This window comes from Ambystoma mexicanum, chromosome 14 (genome assembly GCF_040938575.1).
Source record: "Ambystoma mexicanum isolate Mex_15411 chromosome 14, UKY_AmexF1_1, whole genome shotgun sequence".
Classification (NCBI taxonomy): Eukaryota; Metazoa; Chordata; class Amphibia; order Caudata; family Ambystomatidae; genus Ambystoma; species Ambystoma mexicanum.
The window spans coordinates 87,942,635-87,964,372 of NC_090940.1; the positions used below are offsets into that span (position 1 = coordinate 87,942,635).

The 21,738-nt window shown below is 43.0% G+C and overlaps 1 protein-coding gene across 7 annotated transcripts in view; it reads left to right on the top strand.

Annotated features, from left to right (window-relative positions):
- RYR3 (ryanodine receptor 3) overlaps window positions 1-21,738 on the top strand; it is a 1,751,462-nt gene that overhangs the window by 936,322 nt on the left and 793,402 nt on the right. For all 7 annotated transcript variants that reach the window (XM_069638568.1, XM_069638566.1, XM_069638573.1 and 4 more), the window contains 5 exons: window positions 4,187-4,290; window positions 6,558-6,693; window positions 6,810-6,990; window positions 9,415-9,517; window positions 19,326-19,446. In XM_069638568.1, coding sequence (XP_069494669.1) covers window positions 4,187-4,290; window positions 6,558-6,693; window positions 6,810-6,990; window positions 9,415-9,517; window positions 19,326-19,446 — 645 coding nt within the window. The remainder of the gene's footprint in view (window positions 1-4,186; window positions 4,291-6,557; window positions 6,694-6,809; window positions 6,991-9,414; window positions 9,518-19,325; window positions 19,447-21,738) is intronic.

The following is a 21,738-nucleotide window of genomic DNA, read 5'->3' on the forward strand; positions in this document are numbered from 1 at the left end:
GTTAACCTTTTACCATGAATGGAAGATATCCTTCAGTTATTACTCATTCCAAAATACTTGCTCGGATGTTTCTTGAAACTCTTATACACTGCATCTTTGAAGCTGTTGGGGTTTCCCTGTGGCGTTTGTGAACGAGGGAGGCTTGCCACCTAAGCTGCTTCAGGTATGGAACGGATACTCTCCACAATTCAGCTGCCTCAAGTACAGAGAAGGCAACCCTCAACAACTCAGGTACCTCAAGTATAGACTAAGGGACTCGCAACGCCTTAGCTACAGGGAGGGAGGCTCTCAACACCTCAGCTGCTTTGGGTACAGAGAGGTAGACTACCCCCACCTCAAGCACACCAATCATAGAGAGAGGCTCTCAAAACCAGAGTTGCTTCAGGTATGGAGAGAGAGACTACTACCGCAGCTGCCTCAGGTATGGATTGCAAGACTCTCAGCAAGCCAGGTACTGCTCCCATACTTAGCGTGCAGTCTCTGGGATGCATGCTGCCAAGCCTCGACATGCAACACATTCTCCTTCCACCGTCAGCCAATTCAAAAGGTTTGCATAGTATTATATATACAGTCTCTGGTGGCACTCTTGCCAAATGCTCAGTGTTGTGGAGCATAGGGTAGAGAATCCACATTTAATCTGTTTTGGGGCCTTCGTAGACTTTGCCAATTTAGCATCTTGGGAAAGGGTGAATAGATTTCCTTGAAGAGGCCCTGTTGGGCCGGGCAATTAGACATACCACATATGCCCTTTGGAGAAATGGGCATCATCCCTGTCCAGGGTTCATTCAGGGGTCTCTAACAGAGACAATCCTCATGGCACCTTCAGCAGACGGATTGCTTGTGCAAAGGCCGTACCCAGATGTTCACACTTTAGAGAAGTGACAGCAGCCATCCCAGAGCTGCCTGTGTCCCATAAGAAGTGGCAGTGTGTGCAGAACCCCTTCTTAGCACTCCCTAGGCTCAGAGTGGCTGCATCCTACTTCTGCGGCGATAGATACCTCACGCCTGTACAAGCACGAGCATTGTCTTAAATTGCAAAAACACCAGCAAGGGTGCAGGGAATCGAGACTCTTGGAAATGATTAACACTACTTCGGCAATACTGCCACCTGGACAGATACTTTCACCCGAGCTCTTGAACCTTTTGTAATGGGTACTTCAAGGCACCCAAAGGAGGTGACAGAATAATGCTAACTAGGGAAACGATCAATCCAGCCTTCTTGCAGATTTGGTGGAGTCATTTCGCAATGACAGGCTTACCACATGCACCTCTATCTAGGCAAATGCTTGCCTCAATCACTTCAGGGCTCACAGCTATCAATCTGCCCTGCACCTTTTCCATACTTCACATAAATCAAATATTCTTTCAACAATATGAAGCTCGCATGTTGGGGTGACAACTGACACATACATAGTTAGCCTGTACCCTTTGATGGACAGATGCCTGCTGTTAAACAAGTGGGCATGTGTTTCAGATGGGAAACACTCTATTGTTTATAGCATGGTGACCTAGCTTTGAGTCAGAAGTCCCTATGCATCTTCCTGGTTCCTATTGCACACCGCAGCATCAGGTCTGCAGATGTCACATCAGGCACAGCAGGAGCAAACAATGGGGTACATGAACAATACCGTCATCCTCTTAAAAGCTGCAGACTCCCTCAACCATTGGAGAAGACTAGCCACTTGGTTGAAGGGTTATTCCTTTGATTCTCTCTCCAACACCGAGAGGGTTGAGTTACAGATGCTACTCTAACTCACCGAGGAACGTACATGAGACATTTTGGTGCATTGGTTCAGGTGAAATATAGAGGTTCTCTGTCACATATAAGTGTAGTAGTAGAGAGCCATCGAGGCATATCCATATGTATTGAAATAGGCCCACATATTCCCTGTGCATACAAATTGTGAGGCGGTCATCCAATACCCTTTAGAGGTAAGCTTGAGTAGGGTTGTACTGACACTCATCAATACAATATCATCCCCAGGGTTCGACATCTCCCGGGAATGTACAACCAGAATCAAGCTCACCAAACAAGCAGCTCTCAGAGGAGTGTGAGTGTGAGCTTCATGCTCATGTTTTGACTTCTGTATTTCCACAATGGGGTGCTCCTTAAATCAATCCTGTGGCCACTGGAGAACATACCCACACCACACATCAAGGCTAACCAATTGGCGTTCTCTGGTGAAAGCCTTTGTAACAAACTGGTACGTGATATTTCTTGGAGGTTTACCACTGAAGTAACTGTTCACTACGAGCATTCGCAAGTATGGGAAGAACTCTGCCAACAGGATCTGGCCAGATAAGTCACTCTTCAGATCTACCACATCTCTCTGTTAGGAAATGTATTAGGCCTCCAGTCAGACCCCATCGGCTCTTGGGAAGCAGGATACAGCACCTCAACCAACAATCTTGCACTTTGGATAGATCTTGTGGATTACACTAGCCCAAAGATGGTTGTTAATAGCTCTCCTTCATGGCACACTAATCAGCCATTCCAGCACAGTACACATTTCCAACACATCTGCTTGTTTTATAGGTGACCATCATTCATAATTGTTTTAATGGCTGAAGGAGATTTTCCCTCGTGTTCAGAAACCAGCACCCACTTGTGGACTCATTAATAACCCTAAAAGCTTGCATGATCACCTTTTCAGCCAGTGCACTATTGTGATCTGAAGTCTGGCATGAGTAGCCTGGCACTGGGCATCCAAGCCCTTTCAGCTGATGAGCCTTACATTGTTTTTCACCATACCAAGCTGGGCTTAGACCTCATTCTTCCCGTTCAACAAAATGAATGTCTACGTTCCATCTCAATCAGACGATACCTTTACTGACCCTATTTGCAAATCCCACAGCTGCTGTGGAGCAAGCTTTGCACACTCCAGATGACCAAAGAGCTTTCAAAATTACTGGGACAGGACAAAAAACGTCAGGATATAAAAAAGAACGTTGTGCCTTAGGAGCCTATCATTCGAGAAAGCAGTTTCAAAAGAATACACCTGAAGATGGAGTGCATCCTGCATCATTATGCGCTTTGAAAAACAGAATCTGTCTGTGTTGGGGTTCTGCCTTGTTCATGCAGGTGACTGAGGAGTTTTGCCCTGGAAGACATCTGTAAGTCAGCAACATGTCCATTCACAGCCATTAATGGTTGGATTTAAATACAAAGACTAACACACCGGTGGGTCAAGGTTCTCCCGAAACCTCACATTTCCTTTTCCTGTAGTAACTGTATTACTAGAGAATGCATTCAACAGTATGAATCTGATTAGACTCCTTTGCTTCAAAAGGGAACTTGACTCATCTGGTTTTCTTGATCAGGCATCTTGCAAACATGCATAAGCAACCTTCGCTTCCTCCATGTGAACAGATCCAAACTAAATGAAGATAGCGTTCTGGGCACAGGCCACTCAGGGGGCCTGAAGACCTGCTTCCTGTACTGAAGGACACCTCAACAAAATGCTCTCTTCATGTTGTTTGGCATTTATGTAAAAAAAAATATAGAAATAATAGTATTCAAAAAAATAGTTGTTTACATTTTCCAGGGTACTCATGTAACAGACACTAGTGTTCAGGAACGCATGCATGTAAGGAGGATATTCTTTCTGGGGAAGTACTGTTACAGGTAAGTAGCTCCTCGGTAGAACACAGAAATCACATTCGTACAGCCACAATGGCCAAAGGAAGTTGATTAGCACCGAATCACCTATTGTGGCATTTACAGTGACTCTTGAGTCGTTGGTAAATGGATAGGCCACCGTTGGTGTTGAATCAGGTTTTCGTAGCAGTATTATTTGCATTTCTTGTGGCACCAAACCAGACTACAAGCAGCTGAGGGCCTGCTAATGAAAAGGCTTTCTGGTTTGAGCATTCCTTCCTGGGCTCGGGTTCTAATACCAGAGCACGGTAGCTTTTCCTTCTCCCCAGATCGAACACATGAGGACCATTACATTGGGAATTGAGAGCACATGTTGCTAATGGCAATAGTAAGTTCAGATTTTGGATGTTCAATATTTTCATTTGGAAGGGACTGCTGCCATCTATATACTAGTTGAAGTCCCTTGAGAGATGCCCCTACTTGTGCCTATGTCTAGATTGAAATGTGACTGCTGCTTTTTCCTGCCTGGGCTCCTGTACTTCAATGCCACGCCTGAACATAACTTTCCTGCCACTTCTCCACCTGTAGCTTCTCCGTCCATGAGGGGCTCCACGCCGCTGGATGTCGCTGCCTCATCGGTGATGGACAACAGCGAACTGGCGCTGTCCTTGGAGGAGCCAGAACTGGAGAAGGTATGCCCATCAAAACATTGTGCAGTTTTCAATTCGGGAAGCAACAAAGTGGAAATCTTGGCACGGACTCATTGGTTGTGCCAGTACTCTGTCTCCTCCAGCTGTAACACAAGCACATTTCTCCAAACCTGCCACAACTCAGTGCACCGATCCCATGCTTTCATTCATACAATTTCAGTTGCAATAAAAATAAAACATTCCTCGTGAGCATGTTTGCCCAAAAGAATTTCCTTGAGCCTTGAGTTTTTGTACCAGGATCATGGTAGAAGCAATAACAGTTGGTATTTAAACTCTAATTTAGAACCACCCATCTTTTATACTCCAATTAAAAGCTTGATTATGCTAGAATGAAAAGACAATGGGCCTCATTACGAGTTTGGAGGTACAATTATAGGAGTTTCTGGTGCATCGAGCTCCAAACCGGGCTCCTTTTCTGGGTTCCTGCAATGAGGACTTACCGGGTCATTCTGATATAGGAGGACCCGGTAAGTCCTCCTTGCAGGAACCATTCCCCATTCCCATTTGAGCCCCGTAGGGCTCAATGGGAATAGGGATGGGGGTAACAACGGGCACATTATAAGTGTCCAGTTGTTACCTCCCTCTTCCCCTTGTGGGACCCGGAAAGGACGCCTGGTTTTACCAGGCGTCCGATCCGGGTCCCACAATGGGAAGCTTGTAATCAGCCCTGACGGAATGAAGGGGGCCGGTCCCGTACCAGCCCCCTTCATTCCGTCAGCGCAAGCCTCGTAATGAGGCCCAATGTCTCATTAACCTTGTCAAACCGGGGTAGCGCTCGTAGACATTTTTTGGGCTTGCACGCTTTGACACTGAGCTCTAGGGCTGGCTAATTCCAAATAACCTCTATGGTACTTTGCGGCACAAAATTAGGGAGCATCCAATGTTATATATAAAGTAGAAACATTAAACATGGGAAATAAAAAAACATTCTGCATTGTCTACACACTGCGGAGACAGACCTCCCTTTCAGAGGAATTTGATCCCAGCATCAAGCCTTGAGCCGATGTCTGTGTATGAACCGGGCTCGGACTGGCCTATAGGGCAATAGGCCCATGGCCGAAACAAAAAAGCAAAATGCTGGTGTGGGCCACTTTTCTGGCAATTGTGGGCCAGTTTGATGAGTTACTTCACTAGGCGGCTAATAGTTTTGACCAGTGTTGCTGAGTAAATATTATTTAAAATGCACAATTTGGATCACATTTTATCAGAAAACTCCCTCTTAGGTACTACTCAAACAGTCTGTCACGAAAGGAATGACTAGCCATTTGCAATTGTGACCCACTTTTTCATTGGTGCCCGAGACAATTTTATGGCCGAGTCCGACCCTGGACTATGAGCAGCCACTTTTTAACCCCAATGATGAGAAGCAAAAAGTCAAAATAAGGTCATAATCTAAAGGCAATGTGACACCCCTGGTCCTCCGCCTGTGATTTCACATGGTTGTGATCATGTCAGTGTCACAAAGTGGGCGTACTTTAAGGGCTATGTAGCTTAAAGAATGTCTGACATCAGCAGGAGAAGTACTCCCTGCACCGGGCAAGCCTCTGTGGACTCGATCGTTCTCTCTTTGGACGCATTAGGCTTGCGATGACCATGAACCTCCCAAAAGACATGTTACATTGGTAGTGTCATTAATATCACATGGCAAGGATTATTAGTGAGCATGTTAATTAGAGAACTTTGCAGAAACTTCAAATGATACTGACTAAATCAAATTGATTTGTTGTATTCAGGATTTCTAGGCTGTTTTGAAGTAAAGAAGACCACCTCTTCCAGCCTAATAGCTTTTTTAGGTCACAGAAGTAAATAAACATTCTGGAGATTACTCAGATTAAAAAGTGTGTACCACCTCTTTCTATGAGGATTAAAATTCAGGAAATGAAACATACGGTATCTAAAAAGAAAATGGGAAAATGTTGTAAACCGAAAGTTACGGCAACTACAGGCAATTGAAAAGTACTTGTGGGGATGGTCTAGGTGAAAACTACTTTTCTACTCTTCACATGAACTGTACTAGTGCAGTGTACTAACAGTGCATAGTTGATAGGGCAAGGATCTGGCACATGCTAGAAAGGGAACACATCTAGCTGCACACCCATCTACTGTAGATGGCAAGGCTAATTTGCTGCAACATCCCAGAATATTGGTGGGAGTTCTTTCTCTTGCTCATGATTCTCACATCTAGGTGGCTACAACACACTGCACTTGATGGTTGATATTCAAGAGTTGTTATTGGTTGTCTTGGACAGGTGGTGACCTACCTGGCAGGCTGTGGCCTACAGAGCTGCCTGATGCTGATTGCCAAGGGGTATCCGGATATTGGCTGGAACCCCATCGAAGGAGAGCGCTACTTGTCCTTTCTGAGATTTGCTGTCTTCGTAAACTGTGAGTAGTTCGCTGGGCCAATCGCCCTTTTAAAGACTTATACAAATACTCCCTTTTGGCTTTTTCTAGCAAGGATGTGAAGTGCAACTAGGTAGTCTAACACATCTTATCTGTAGGTGAAAGTGTTGAAGAGAATGCCAGTGTCGTTGTCAAGCTCCTCATCCGGCGCCCTGAGTGCTTCGGTCCATCGCTGAGGGGAGAAGGAGGCAATGGCTTGCTGGCTGCCATGCAAGAAGCAATTAGTATCTCGGAAAACCCTGCCCTTGATCTGCCCTCACAAGGCTTCAAGAGAGACATGTAAGTGTGCGTAACTGCTTGCCCCACACTCCAGCAGGATCCCCAAGCCTGCGGCCATTCTTGAGCCGCGAGCGCTAGAACGTGATGCCCCTTCTGGGCATTAACCTTGGGGAAGGAGGTCTATTAGATGACCTGTCTGCAGTCGATATTATCTATATTCAAGGCCTCATAAGTGACATGGGGATTAATGTTTAGCATGCTGTAGGGCTTTTACATTATGCAACGCGTATCATTAGTTTTACTCACGGTAACAGCATGTAGGAGGCATACTTCCCCTTAGTACACATTGTGCTCAAATACAAGCCTATAAATATGTTTACTACAATACGTGAGGTTTTCGGAGCTTTTGTTCTTCAGGCAATTCTCGTGCCAAGATGCAGTTTTTAAGTGAACACAAATGTTGAGAAACATATTCATGAGAAGTTACTCAACCGTCCTCCCCTACTTTCAACTGCAGGCAGGCCCGGAAAAGCATCTAAAAATATCGTTGTCTCTTTAAGACTATTTGATCTGACCCTTAGTATGCCACACCCCTCCATCATGTGCTCCCTCAAATATATATATATATATATATCACCCACAAGCAAACCTAGTTCATGCATTTTCCACAAACTGGTGACTCGAGAAAACACATATCGACTGTCGCCTCCACTTTTTTGGGTCAGAAGTGAGTTGTTGCGGTCCATGATTTCCTCCGCTGGCATAGTTTTATTTTGTATTTCCTTTTTTGAATTGGGTATTTTTTAAACACATTGTCATTGTTGTTTCCCTCTGTCATGTGTCGTACATGACCGAATTAAAAAATGGAATGGGTTGTGCCTGACTTCCATCAGGTAAGTGGAACATGTGTTTTGTGACAGGTTGTCACAGAGATCACTAGAGTGTCATCATCAGGTGGTGATGAGAAAGAGACTGGGACTGTGGACTGAATCTGCTTTGTAGCAGTTTCCAAGTCATCAGATGTGGGCAGGAAGTGTTCGGTACCAGGAAGAGAACTGAATCTGGCTTTAATGCCTGGAGCAACTGATCCATGTATATTGAAGGATCTTGCGGGGGAAACACTAAAGTTCCTCAGGTCACTTAATGCCACCTCAGGCAGATGGCTTGGCATTCCCCCCAGAGATGGACTGGGCTATTAGGAAGAAGGGTGAGTTCCCCATACGGACCACTGAAAATCTTCTTGGCAGAGCTGCGGCACACCCAGTTGCATGTCAACATCCCCAGCCTTATCCCCTGTTCAGAGGCACCAGTCTTGTGTAAAATCCACTGATAGCCCAGCCCTTCCAATCGTCCCATCATTTTCTAAAGTGAGACTGAGAATTGGACTTAATCCTTTCCAAAAATGAAGGCCTGTTTTTGTGAACAACATGAAACTGAGGTTTAAGGTCTGCCGATAAACTGTAAACTAAAGGGTCATGAACACAAACACAGCCCTGTTGCTCTTCACCGAACAAGACAATGGGCCTCATTATAAATTTGGCGGTAGCCTTGCTGGTAAAATCTGCAGGCTGCCGCCAAACTTCTGAAAAAATCTGGCACCCGCGAATGGGCAATTACTGGGGTATTCCGGCCCTGGCGGACCCAGTAATTGCCCTTTGCGGGTGCCGGATTCGGGTGATCCCCATTACCGTGCCGGTGCTACAGGCATGCTATGCTCGCGGTTGCCTTTCATTCCGCCAGGTCAGACCTGGCGGAATGAAAGGCACCCGCGAGCACAACTCGGAGTCTGCCAGTCCGGATACAACAGTACCGGCAAGCTTACCGGTACCGTTGTATCCGGAACAGCAGGCTTGTAATGACCCCCAATGATTTTTGAGGCAGGCCATCCATTAATCAGGATATTTATTTTCTAAAATGGGCTTTCCTGGGTATGAGCTGTCTACCTTGACATATCAATGTTAAATATATAATATTCATGATTCAGCCTTCTGATCTAGTTCTTAATTTGTGAAAACATAACCATGTGATATGATTTCTGCTCCAATGTTCTCAGTTGATGAACCTGTGTAAATCTGGGTAAATTACTTTCTCCTCGCCTGCACAGCTTCTGTGAGTTGACAACAATGGTAACTCTCAGATGGAAGCTAACCCACAAAGCTTATATAAAAGAAATTAGTTATTTTCTTCAGTCCACTAGATTTAGGTTGGCATTTTGTTTTGAACTCGCCCACCTCGTCATGGCTGTTGTACTGCATTTGGCGAAACAAACATTTCCCTACATTTTATCGTCATTGGTAGTGGGGGCTACAATTATTCAGGAATAATGACAACATGATTTCTAGGGTGGTGGGTGGGGGAGTCCTGGGGGATGCATAGGGGTATGGTAGGCTTGCTCCTGTGATGTGATAGGAATCCTTGTGTGATCTAGGTATATAATCAAGCATTGCCACCACGGTATGATCTGGGTTCTCTGTTTTTCTGCAGTGTGGAGGAACATGAAGAGGAAATTGTGCACATGGGAAATGCCATCATGTCCTTCTATTCCGCCCTTATCGACCTGCTTGGACGCTGCGCACCAGAACCACATGTAAGACATTTTGCCCTCTATACCAAACTTAAAGATGACGGTCAGTGCTTGTCTTGGTATGCTGGTGCACCTGTTAGCCTATTCCAGAATCAATCACCAATATAGACCAACCTGGCATGTGACTTACTCCCTGTCAGTCTTGAAGGTGATTTGTTTGTACTCCTTTCTGAAATGATTTACGTGTGTGTGTGCGTGCGTGCGTGCGTGCGTGCGTGCGTGCGTGCGTGTGTGTGTGTGTGTGTGTGTGTCCTTTTTTATATTATCAGAGCTTTGCACAAGCATGCCTGTTTGGCTTAAATAGGGAGGGGTCACCTTCGAGAGTGTGTCAAAGGAACATTGACATCCCACATGAGTATGTTCATATAATTTCCTTGTGCTAGGTAATTAGGAAACCAAATCATGTGTTATGACCTCTACCCTCCAAGCGGCAGACCAGTCATTGTGTGCATCATGTTTCAGTGGATGTTAAGGTCCTGTTTCTCATATATGTACCGAGTTCAGAGATGCTTCTCCATCCTGGTGCCAGCCCGGTACCTTGCCCCATATTTAAAACATTGGGATAAGAATCATAAGCAGGAAACCTATTCCTGAGGGAGGGATTTTTCGTGAGCGGGGAGGGGGTGGGGCAAATAATCCCAGGTTACATTTTATTCAAAGTAACTGAATTTATTATCATACTAAGTGAAAGGTTGGTTTGCGATGTGCTCAGTGTTAGTGTGTGTCCTTCCACTATAACTACCAAAGATCAAGAGAGATTGGTTGTACTCCCTGGACCTGAAGGATGCCAACCTTCATATTCCCATATGTAAACCACACAGACAGTTGTTTCAATTCAGAGTGATGGGCCATCATTTTCAGTACAAGATCCTCCCTTTCAGCCTAAAGTCGGCCCCTTGGGTTTTTACAAAGATTATGAGCGAATTTGCATCCCTCCTCAGACAGGAGGGTCATCACCTATATCCCTACTCGTATGACTGGCTAATCAGATCTAGCGCTGCAGAGGGGAAGGAAAGATTCAGTCAGAGACTAATGAAACTTTTATTTCATCTGGAGTTCTCTGTAAACCTCAAGTAATCAGAAATAATGCCAACTCAAGACCTGGTCTTCCTGGGCATACGATGGGACACACTCACCAAGAGGATGCTCCCTACACAGGAGAGATTCAGGGATATTGTAACAGCAATTAATCATTTTCTCTCCAGACCTTTCATCCCTGCGTGGTGGTACCAACATCTTCTAGGTCTAATGGCATTGTGTGGTCTCACGATACCTCTCGCAAGGCTCAAAATGAAAGCCACACAAATACAGTTATCACAGTCTTGGGTTTAAGAAACAGGGAATCAATCCGACCAAATTCTCATTCTGATCCCCTTGAAATGGAACCTGGTATGTTTGACTCAGGTTGACAATGTTATGTGCGTAGGTGTCTTCCATCCGACCCCTCACCCTGTTATGTTGATGATGAACTTGTCAATGGACGGGTGGGGAGCCACTTTAGGAGCACACTCTGTACATGGAAAATGGTCCAACGTAGAGAGGTATTACCACAATAACTATCAGGAACTTCTCACCATAGCTCAAGCCCTAAAATCTTTTCAGTTAATGATACAGAACAGGACAATGTTAATCAGAACAAACAGCTCCACAGCTATGTTGTACATAAACAACCAGGGAGGAACAAGGTCTTCAGCCCTGTGCAGACTGCCAGTGGAAATATGCAATTGGGCGCTGTGTCACAATATTTTCCTCAGAGCATGTACCCTTCCAAGGGAGGAGAACGCAGAAGTGGACAGATTGTGCCGGCTCGGCACATCATCTTACAAATAGGAACTAGATCAAGTAGCCCTCAGTATGGTGCTTTGGACCTGGGGTCACCTGGATGTGGACCTTTTTGCCATGAAAGACAACACCAAATCTTCCCTGTTTGCCTCATGGACAGGCATTGAAAAGGGGTCACTAGGTGACACATTTCAGACCCTGCTGGACAGGCATTGGTGCCACGCCTTTCCTCCAACCTCTCTCTTACAAAGGGTCATTCGCAAGTTCAGGGACTCTCAGGATTGCTCAATGATTCTGATAGCCCCTCATTGGTCAGCACAAGTGTGGTTCTCTGACCTCATTCACAACTAACACCCATTCAGTTACAGACAGGGCAGCATCAACTGTTGACTCAACAGGGGTGGTCAGTGATTCACCCTGGCCCTCACAAACTTGCCCTCACACCTTGGTTCTTGAGGAGCTAACACTAGAACATCTGGTCAAGTAGTGTTAATGCCAACATGCCAACAAGCTATGAAGCAATGTAATCCTTCTCCCAATGTTGCTGGTGTGTTGTAATCGCCCATGCAGTATGGAGGTATGGACGAAAGAGAACGGGACGTAGGAGTAATAAAATGTTACTCACACTAGTGACTGAAATACTCCTAGTCCATAACCCCTTTTTCGCTGTATGTCCCACTCACCATCCCCCATACAAAAGAGTTGCCAATATGGACTGTTTTACATCCAATGCTACAAATGGGACTACAAAGGAGACTGAGATGAGGCACTGGTGTGTGGGGCTGGCAGCATGCTAAACTTAAAAGGGGAAAAGCATTTTTGCGAGGAAAAATGGTTCTGGCCCCGTCCCCATGCAGTATAGAGGAAAGGGGACTATGGACTAGGAGTACTTCAGTCACTACTGTGAGTAACTTTGTATTAATTTAATAGTGAGTAAAGTAAGTAGAGAAACTCAGTAAATTATTTGTGGCTTTATTTTCTAGTGTTTAAATAGTAGGGTTGTCTTCATAAATTAAGTATTTTAATTGCAATTTTAGTGAAACTGGAGTGGGATTAAAGGGGGGATTAAAGTGAGCATGCATTAGGCATTATGCAAAAGTAAACAGTTTATCGATAAGAAAGAGAAAGCATATTTCCATGTTTTAGCTTTCTCTCTGGTGTATTAATTGGGATGTTGCCGTGAAAAAAGGTCCTTCGCAAATCTTTGCCTGGAAATTGCAGTGTGGTTTCCATGTCTGCTTTTGAATTCAGAATGTTTAGAAGGCAGTCAATACCAGTAGTTATTGATTGCGCTCTGAACATTCTGATTGGTTGAGATTAGGTCAATAACGATCTCCATGTGCTAATAATGGATACATTCTAGACTTGGTTAATTCATATAAATGTACACCCCCCCTCAAAATGTATCAGTATTCATTTTTCTAAAAAAAATGTATCTGGGTGCAGGGAACTGCTAACAGTAGCACCTACGTGTTGTTGAATTACCTGCATGCAATTTTTTACTTTTGGAAGGCAGAGTGCAACATTGCTTTTACTTTTGAGTTTTACTCTGCGTCTTGCAAAAAAGCAAATGCTGCCTGCAAATGATGCTTTACGGACATCATTCACCAATGGATTCTTTTAGAATCCGCATGCTTTTAGCAAGTGCTAAATGGGGGCGGATTCTACAGGAATCCATTTGTTTTATGTCTACTTTAATATTCCATGCAGGCATTAATCTAATTTGCTTTTAAGACAGGAAAAAAGCACATCTGAATCTTAACTCTGCTCTATGTTCCTTCTCCTTCTGGAAGCAAATGAAAATGATGCAGAGGGTTAAATAAAAGAGAAACACGTATTATGCCTTGCCTTCACACCCTTGGTTCCCGCTCCGTCCAATATAAAATGAACCCTATTGTGTTTCCTTAGATTGGACAGATCATAATGCTCTCATGCACCTGTTATCCTGTATGGAAACCTCAATTAAAATGTGTCCTCTCAGCCATAAAACCATCTATAGACCCTGATGAAACCTTGATAAAAACGCATTCTTGTCAAATGTTCATACACATATTATATTGCAATGGAATGTTCTGCTTTAACCTGCCTGTAATCGCGTGTTAAAACCAGCCCTTGATGAAGCCGCACCTCTAGAAACAAAATTGATTACACAAAATAAAGGATGGCTCTCTAAAGAAATGCGAGCCTTGAAAACCAAGATGTTTAGCGCCAGAAAGGAAATGTAGGAAATATCCAGTCCTCCTATATGTAATCTCCTAAAAACAGTGATAGAAGCGTATAAAGTAAGGATAAAGCAATCGCTATCACTGACCCTCAATGAGCAAATAGCTGAAGCTGAAAACTCATCACATGCATTTTTTCAATTTTTTAAAATGTCTAGCCATGCCTGAGGTCATTTTGAAGTCTGCCTCCATGTGAGAGATATGGTGTAACACAATACAATCTTACTTTGTAGATAAGATCCATAAACTCCCAGAAAATGTTTGTTTGTTTGTTTGTTTGTTTTATTCACTTATAATGCGCACCAGACCCGGAGGTAACCGGGCGCAGCAGTACAGAAAATGCGAAGCTTAGGTTGCAGGGTGGGTTCCTGGGATACATACACTGTACAAATACAAAATACAAATATAGAATGCAAAATATCACGGTAAAGCAGCAATTGCGGTTTACATGCAGAATAAATACAAAATATGATCAAGACAGTCTATGTACAGGTACTGTGTGGGCGAAAGCTCAACGGTCAGGTGGGCAAAGTGAGTGGGACCATAAGATCATGATGAAATGTATGTTCTAGGGTGGGGTGAAGGATAAGTGGGTGCCAGTAGGCTATTCATTGGCAGTCCTTAGCAGATTGATGTAGTTATTTCTGAATTTAGGGAAGGGCTGTGCCTCGCGTAGAGGATTGGGCAATTAGTTCCATAATTGAGCTGCTTGCACCGGGAAGCTACTACCCCCCGCCTTAGATAACCTGAATCTCGGAATGATGAGGCTGTTGGCATTTGCAGTTTTGGCAGGGCGCGAGTGATGTCTTATTGTGAGTTTATTGCGGAGATAGCTTGGTGCTGCATTGTTCAGGGCTTTATGAACTAGCGATGCAACTTTAAGGTGGATTTTGTTTTGGGAGGACAACCAGTTGTTTTGACGCCTGATGTTTGAAATATGTGATCTTTTAGGTACACCAAGGGCGGCTCGTAGGGCATTGTTTTGAAGAATTTGCAGTTGGTGGATAATGGATTTATTTGCTCCAATGTAGAGGGCATTACAATAATCAAGCCTCGAAAGGATTAATGCTCTCGCTAGGATAAGGCAGTTGTTATCGGAGAGAAAGTGCTTGCCTGCTCTAATGAGCTTGCATGTGTAGGCGGTGGCAGATGCCAATGACTTCACCTGCTTGTCAAAAGAGAGGGTGGCATCCAGATAGAAGCCAAGTGTCTTCACATCTTTGGAAACCTTGATAATGTTCCCGTCAATTTCAAATGAGGTATAGTCCTGACTGAGTTTCTGTATGTTAGAATGTGTCCCTAGGATGAGCAACTCTGTTTTGTCATCGTTCAGGCATAGACCGTGGGTTGCCATCCATGCCTGGACGATGATATACACCCTATTCACCAAGGCCAAATCCTTGTTGTAGTCCCCGGAAAGTGGGAGGAGAATCTGGGTGTCATCTGCATAGTTGGTGTAGGTGATACCAAGATGGTCCAGAACATCAAAAAGGGGCTTAGTGAATATGTTGTAGAGAGTCGGGGAGACGCATGAGCCCTGAGGGACTCCACAACGGATGGGGATTGGGTCCGCCGCTGCCGAAGGGGAGAACACCCTCATGGTCCTATCACTGAGGAAGGATTCAATCCAAGATATGGCCTCCTTGGAAAAATGTGTGGCTCAGTCTAAATGGCTACAAAGTACTCCATGGTCTACAAGGTCAAATGCCGCCGAGAGGTCCAGCAGCAAGAGGAGAGCCATTTTACCTTTATCTCTTATTTCATCTATTTGTGCCTTTAGGTCAATAAGGGCAGTCTCTGTACCATGTTGTGGACGGAATCCTGATTGGCGCTCTCCTAAAAGTTTATGTTGTTCCAGGAAACTTTGGATTTGATTGTAGGCGATTTTATCCAGGATTTTGAGCAGGAAAGGGACTGTTGTAATGGGGCGGTAGTTTGTGGGTATGAGAGGGTCTAGCGTTTGCTTTTTAAGCAATGGTAGTTCCCAGGCTTGTTTTAAGTTGCTGGGTACCGTGCCGGACGTGAATGAGGAGTTGACGAGTTTGGCAATAAACCGGGAGAGGTCTCTAGCTGCGTCTTTTATAAGCTGGGCAGGGCAAGAATCGCCCTGGCAGTTAGACGGCTTAAGAGAGAGGATTACTTTCTCCACCTCGAGAATCGATGTTTTGAGTCAAACTCGGCCACCTTAAAATCATATGTGCAATTCAACGTAATTTCAAGCCCCTAAAAGTGTAATACATATGTTATACATTATTGGACAGTAAAACCCATAAAAATACAGCATTTGACAGTTAAAAAGTAATATGTTTGATATTCAAATCCATAAATTATCAATGATTAGCAATGTTTAAGAATATTTATATTTTCCCCCTCTAAATCTCACTCACATGCTTTGATTAAAAAGCTAGAAAGAGCAAAAACCAAACCTGGCGCAGAGGTCCCTCTACATAATCCAAAAGTCTCGAGCCTTGCGCACATCAGAAATTTGTAAAAGAAAATTGTGTACAGCCACTTTTTCCTGAGATCAGCACATCGTGGGTGAAATAGCATAACAATTTCACCTGATTCCTCCATCTGTGGACAGATAGGACACAACCTTGAGTTTGAGGACTGCAACAGTTAAAATAACCACCTTATTGGCGAGCAGCCAAGTTCTTCCTTAGTTAGGTAGGTAGTTCACACTGTCAAATGCTTTCTTAAAATCAACAAAAACAATACATAGCTGGCTCTTTCCCAGTCACAAATGTACTCAATAAAGAAAAAAGACAGATGGCCTGGTTGATCATCCTCATTCCTTTCTTGAAACCCATTTGTAAATCAGAGAGGATGTCCTCATCTTGTACCCAATGTTCCAAGTATTCTAAAAGGACTTTCCCATGAACCTTTGTAAGTGAATCAGTGAGTTAAATGGGACAGTAGTTCCCTGGGTCATTTCTGTCCCCCTCCGTGTAGATTGCCACCATTTCTGCGTTCTTGCAACTCCAGGGCACATAACCAATAGAATTTAATGTATTCAAAGATTTAGTTAAAAAGGATCATAGGTTCCATTTAAAAAAAGAATCAATAGGCATCATGTCCAACCCAGAAGCTTTACCATTCATTTAGGAGGTCAAAGCAGAGCCAATATTATCTTTGGTCATCTTAAAATCATATGTGATTTAATAATCCCACACTACCTTACGGTCCATCGTAGATTGAGGGCATGGCCTTATTTAAAAGTCTGTTTTTTCAGACTATTACCCTCAGTGATATATGTGAGATCATAAGAAAGTTGAATACCACAACATGTAAGTGTGATCCCTGCACTCTTTTATAATCTTGGCAATAACAAATTGTTTGTTTTCTGAAGGACACATTGCTTCATTGCTTAAGATGTCCCAGATCACGCCAACTCCAATAAAAACCTCCTTCTATTAATCTTTATGCTCAAATTATAGGCACATCACAACCATTCTCTTTGCCTTGAAAACCATAGACAAGGCAGGAATCCTCCAACTTCGGTTCATTCATAAAAATGTGTTTAGCTCTGGGACAGTCAGTCAGGCCCGGGCCTAATACAAGCATTGAGACTGCTCTCAGAGATGTCTCTAACCGTTTGTTTCAATTTATGCCACATTACGGGCTGCGATCCTTATGTTATTGAACCTGTCGGCTGCATTTGAAATGATTGACCACTCCATCCTACTCACCGGATAAAGCAGTTTGTAGCATGTTGGGCGCAGCCTTTTGCAATAACTCTTCAAGAGTCTGGATTGGTGACAATGAATCGTTTGCAACCATTGTGGAATATGGGGCTCCCCAGGGCTCCGGTCTCTCACTTTTATTATTTAATATTTACAAAAAACACTGCAGAGCATGTTGGTCATAGAGGCTGCTTTTGACAAATACATAGATGTTACCCATGTGAATTCATAGTCAATAGTGATCCAGCTGGAAACCTTAAGATTGTAAAAACTAATTTCCAGGGCATTGAAATTTGGATGCAGCAAAACTTGTAGAGTTTTAATAAGTCTAAAACTGAATTCCTCCTATTGGCCACTGTTCATATTAATCAATCAGTTATATATTCTGAGTTCACTATTTCAGGTTCGACCATTGCCACCCAAAAGCAGGTTAATTCACTGATCTTTACTGTGCATTGCTCCTTCAATGGCCTCACATGTTGATGCCATACTGTGTTAAACTAACTACCATTCCATGCTCCAGAGGAAGAGGAGCTGTGCTTGTATCGCAAGCAGCATTATAGGAGCTATAATTGACTACTGCAAATGATTTCTCCTAGAGGTGCCCAAAATAGAAGTCCAGGAGTTGCAGGTCCTGCTGAATTCGGCTGCTCAGATTGTACCAAATAACCCTTGAAGAGAAAATACCTTGGTTATTCTATCAAAATAGTTTTGCCTTCCAATTGATGCCTGAATCCTCATTAAACCTCTAACAATGATGCATTATGCTCTCTATGGAGCGCATCTATGTATTTGAAGAAAAAGATTCACTTGGTCCTACCAGCCAGAAATGTATGATCTAAAAATAAATAAGTATGTGACCCTTATTCAGTACTTCAAAACGATTAGAGTTATAGAAAGATCTTTTTTAAGTTTTGACAGCCATGATGTTGAATGTGCTTCTAGAAAAGACAAGAATCATCTGATGACTTTTAGGAAAATAGGTAGAGACTCAAGACCTATATCTTATAGATATTCTATGTGTCTTGCGTCTTTAAATGGTCAGCACTGAGATTCCTGTTTAGACAGTTACTTCTTTATAAATCCCTTTCATCTTCAAGATTGATATGTTAAAAGATAGTTTTGAACGCTTGATTTTTCCTTAAAAGGTTATGCATAACATTTTGACTTTAAAAAAAAATCAGAATGTTGTAGTTAAACATTCTATACATTATGGATAGTTTTGTAACATACAAACCTAGCCTTTTAATTTGTAAAAGTTATTTAGAAGTTTTACAAAAGGTAGGATTATTTACTTTACGTTTTAAAACCTGCATGCAGTTTTATGGTAAAAAGGCCCAACATCAGTTCTAAAAGTTGTTCAAGAATTCTACAAAAGTTGAGATTCTTTGATGTCAAGCTTTACAGAATATCTCTACTTTTTCAGGTAAACAAGCCTAATGTCTTTAAATGCTTTGAAAACCTTTTAGACATATATTTCCTGATGTTTCTTAGATCCTAACTAACGTTTAAAACTTCAGATGCGATTACAGTGGAAGTGAATGTTTTACTTGGTGAGGCAGGACTTTCCAAAGCTTTTCCTGGTGTGCAAGCTTTGTTTGGAAGCACGATATGTCTCTCCCATCAATAATGTAGGAATGACACTGATGATATTTCCCACCATCAATTTCAAGAAAAAAAAGTGGGAGACACTAACTCCAGGCCAATGCAAACATATGTAGAAATGTTGCATTGAATTTAGTGTGCTCATCATTTTCATAGTCTAAAATTATATGAGTTCAATGTATTGTTGGAGCCATTATGTCTTGCAGTACCATAAAGGAGAGAGTCCTATTTGTTTATGTTGTAAAATTGCATAAGGGAATTGTCATTATTTCAAGGTTATCTTGCTTCCATGTTATTGGCACCCCGTCTCGAACCCTGAAGGCGGCAAGATGACATTTTTCTTTAAGGTTTCTGTTTCAGTACTCAATTCTACAAGGACTTTTTGTAAACCATTCATAATGTCTGATGTGCAGATCTGAAAGTTCAAAGGACAGTGTGCACAGATGTGAAGCATTTGATTCTGTTATCTCGTAGTCCCCCTTGAGACAGCTGTATGAGTTTGTGATATTCTTTCTACAGCTCATCCAAACTGGCAAAGGCGAGGCGATCCGCATCCGGTCCATTCTGCGTTCTCTGGTGCCGACAGAAGACTTGGTGGGAATTATCAGCATACCTCTCAAACTACCAGCATTTAACAAAGGTAATTCATGTTGATTTCCTATCACCTCGTTGAAGGGTGGGGCCATTATATTGAATGCCAGGGCAAGATTGAAGGTACAGTGCACATCTGCCTGGGCATCGAAATGATGATACAAGAGGGCAAGGATAGCCAGGGGGGTGCAGCTAATATGCAAACTGAAATGGGTAAACTGTGAATACAAATCTATGGTGTGGTGGCATGATGTCATGCTGAGAACCTGGTGTCTGCAGAAGCTGCTGAACCCCCGACAATCCACCCAAAATGTGGCACTCTGAGCTGACATAAATATAACTGCTCAGTTTACCTCACTTTCAGGGGAAAGGGGGAAGGGACAAAGAAACAAACACCAGGCTGGAAGCTATCAACTCGCTGGTTATTCACCTGTAGTTAAAACATAAACATGCAATATACCTCATTACTCATGGGTTACTATACTAACCTTAAACTCTAAATCCTTTACCAAAATAGTTTAAAAACCATACCTGGTTCTTCTCTTCAGAATGCCCAGAGAAGTGAAAAGCAGACAAGACTTCCTTACTTATGGACCAGAATCTTATAGATAATTCAGCCTTCTCAGTAGGTCCATGAATGTAATTTAACTTTGTAGTTAGTCTGCTCAACTCTAAGATTCTTGAACAAGGTCTTCAAGTAAGATTTAGGAAGTTCTTTTTAAGTTCTTGTATTTGTTTTTAATATTTTCTTTGTAGAGAGTCTTTTTCTCAGGTACGAATTTAACTTGCGATGGAATCTTCACGTGGAAAGCCAGAAACCGCGGGAAGAAAAAAAATCACGCGCTTTTTCTCCAAATCGCGGGAAATACGCACACGCGTTAACAATCAAGTTCGCGGGAAAAAACGCACTCGCGCTAAAGTCCAAGACGCGATAAAAATTACACGCGCTTTCCTCCAAGACGCGGGAAATACGCACACGCGCTGACAATTCAATTCGCGGGTAAAATGCACTTGCGCTAAAGTCCAAGACGCGATAAAAATTACACGCGCTTTCCTCAAAGTCGCGGGAAATACGCACATGCGCTGACAATTCAATTCGCGGGTAAACGCACTCGCGCTAAAGTCCAACTCAAGAATAAATACGTACACGCGCAAAATACACACACACTTATTTTATCATGCAGAAAAGACCCTTGCGTAAACGAACAGTAAACGCGAGTCCAAAGTACACGCTCGCGCTTCACTCTCACGCGCAGAGACACACGCGCGGGCGCAAAGTAACGGACAAAAAACTCACGTGCTAGTTTGATTTGACACGTAGCGATAAAAACAAACGTACGCGCTTCAATCTTTTTAGATACAGATTTGCGATTTCAATCCCTTAGATAAATATAACCTTTTTACAAAGTTCAACAAAACTGGAAAGTCACTTATCTTGTGAATAAGACTTGAAAACTTCTTTTCTCAGAAAAAATGGAAGTTTCTGACTCCTGTCCTGTGTCTCCACCAAACTCCAAACACGACTCCTGTTATACTTTCAGATCTTCCGCTCAACTGCTAGAAACTTGTCACCCTTGACAAAGTTAAGCAGGAGCTACAAGGCACACAACCTCTCAGCTGGGCAAGGACGATGAAAGGCAGTTTAGAATGTTCATTGTCCTCCCTATAAACAATCTCCAGCCAATCAGAATTTAGACTGAGAACCTCCATCTTGGCTTGGGGAAATCTCCATAGACTGCAATGAAGGTTAAGGGCAAAATTGGCTGTTTAAAAATATAACCCATAATAACTTCCTAAAACCTTTCTATACTAAATATGTGTCTCCCCTGACCCAATGTAAATGAGTATATGATACTGTATGTAAAGAATATGTCACTCCAACCTGACAGTACCTGACACATGATGATTCTTTGGCTTCTCAATTACCCTTCTATTCTAACACACTTGGTCAGTGCTTTCTTTAAATCATACAAAGTGATGTTAATTCTGGCTGGGAGTCAGTGACAGTAGATTATACAATTACAGTAAGTAAGGTAAGATGTTGTTTATACCACAATCAGTGATTCTGTACCCTGGAAAAAACACATAGCAATATTCACATTCAATGGATTGCATTCTCCCACAGATTCCTCATCTTGTTAGATATTCATCCAGCGTCAGTTGTTTGGAAGAAACTTTCAACAGGGGGCGTAGTGCTACTCGACTCGCTTGTATTCGGCCGTCCCCCTCCTCGACAACAGATGTGATGTCAATTGCCTACTAAAGGGATGCACAACACCCCCTTAGCTCAGTTCCCTTTTTCAACACACTCAAAACGCTACACCGAACACTCTTGTTCTTT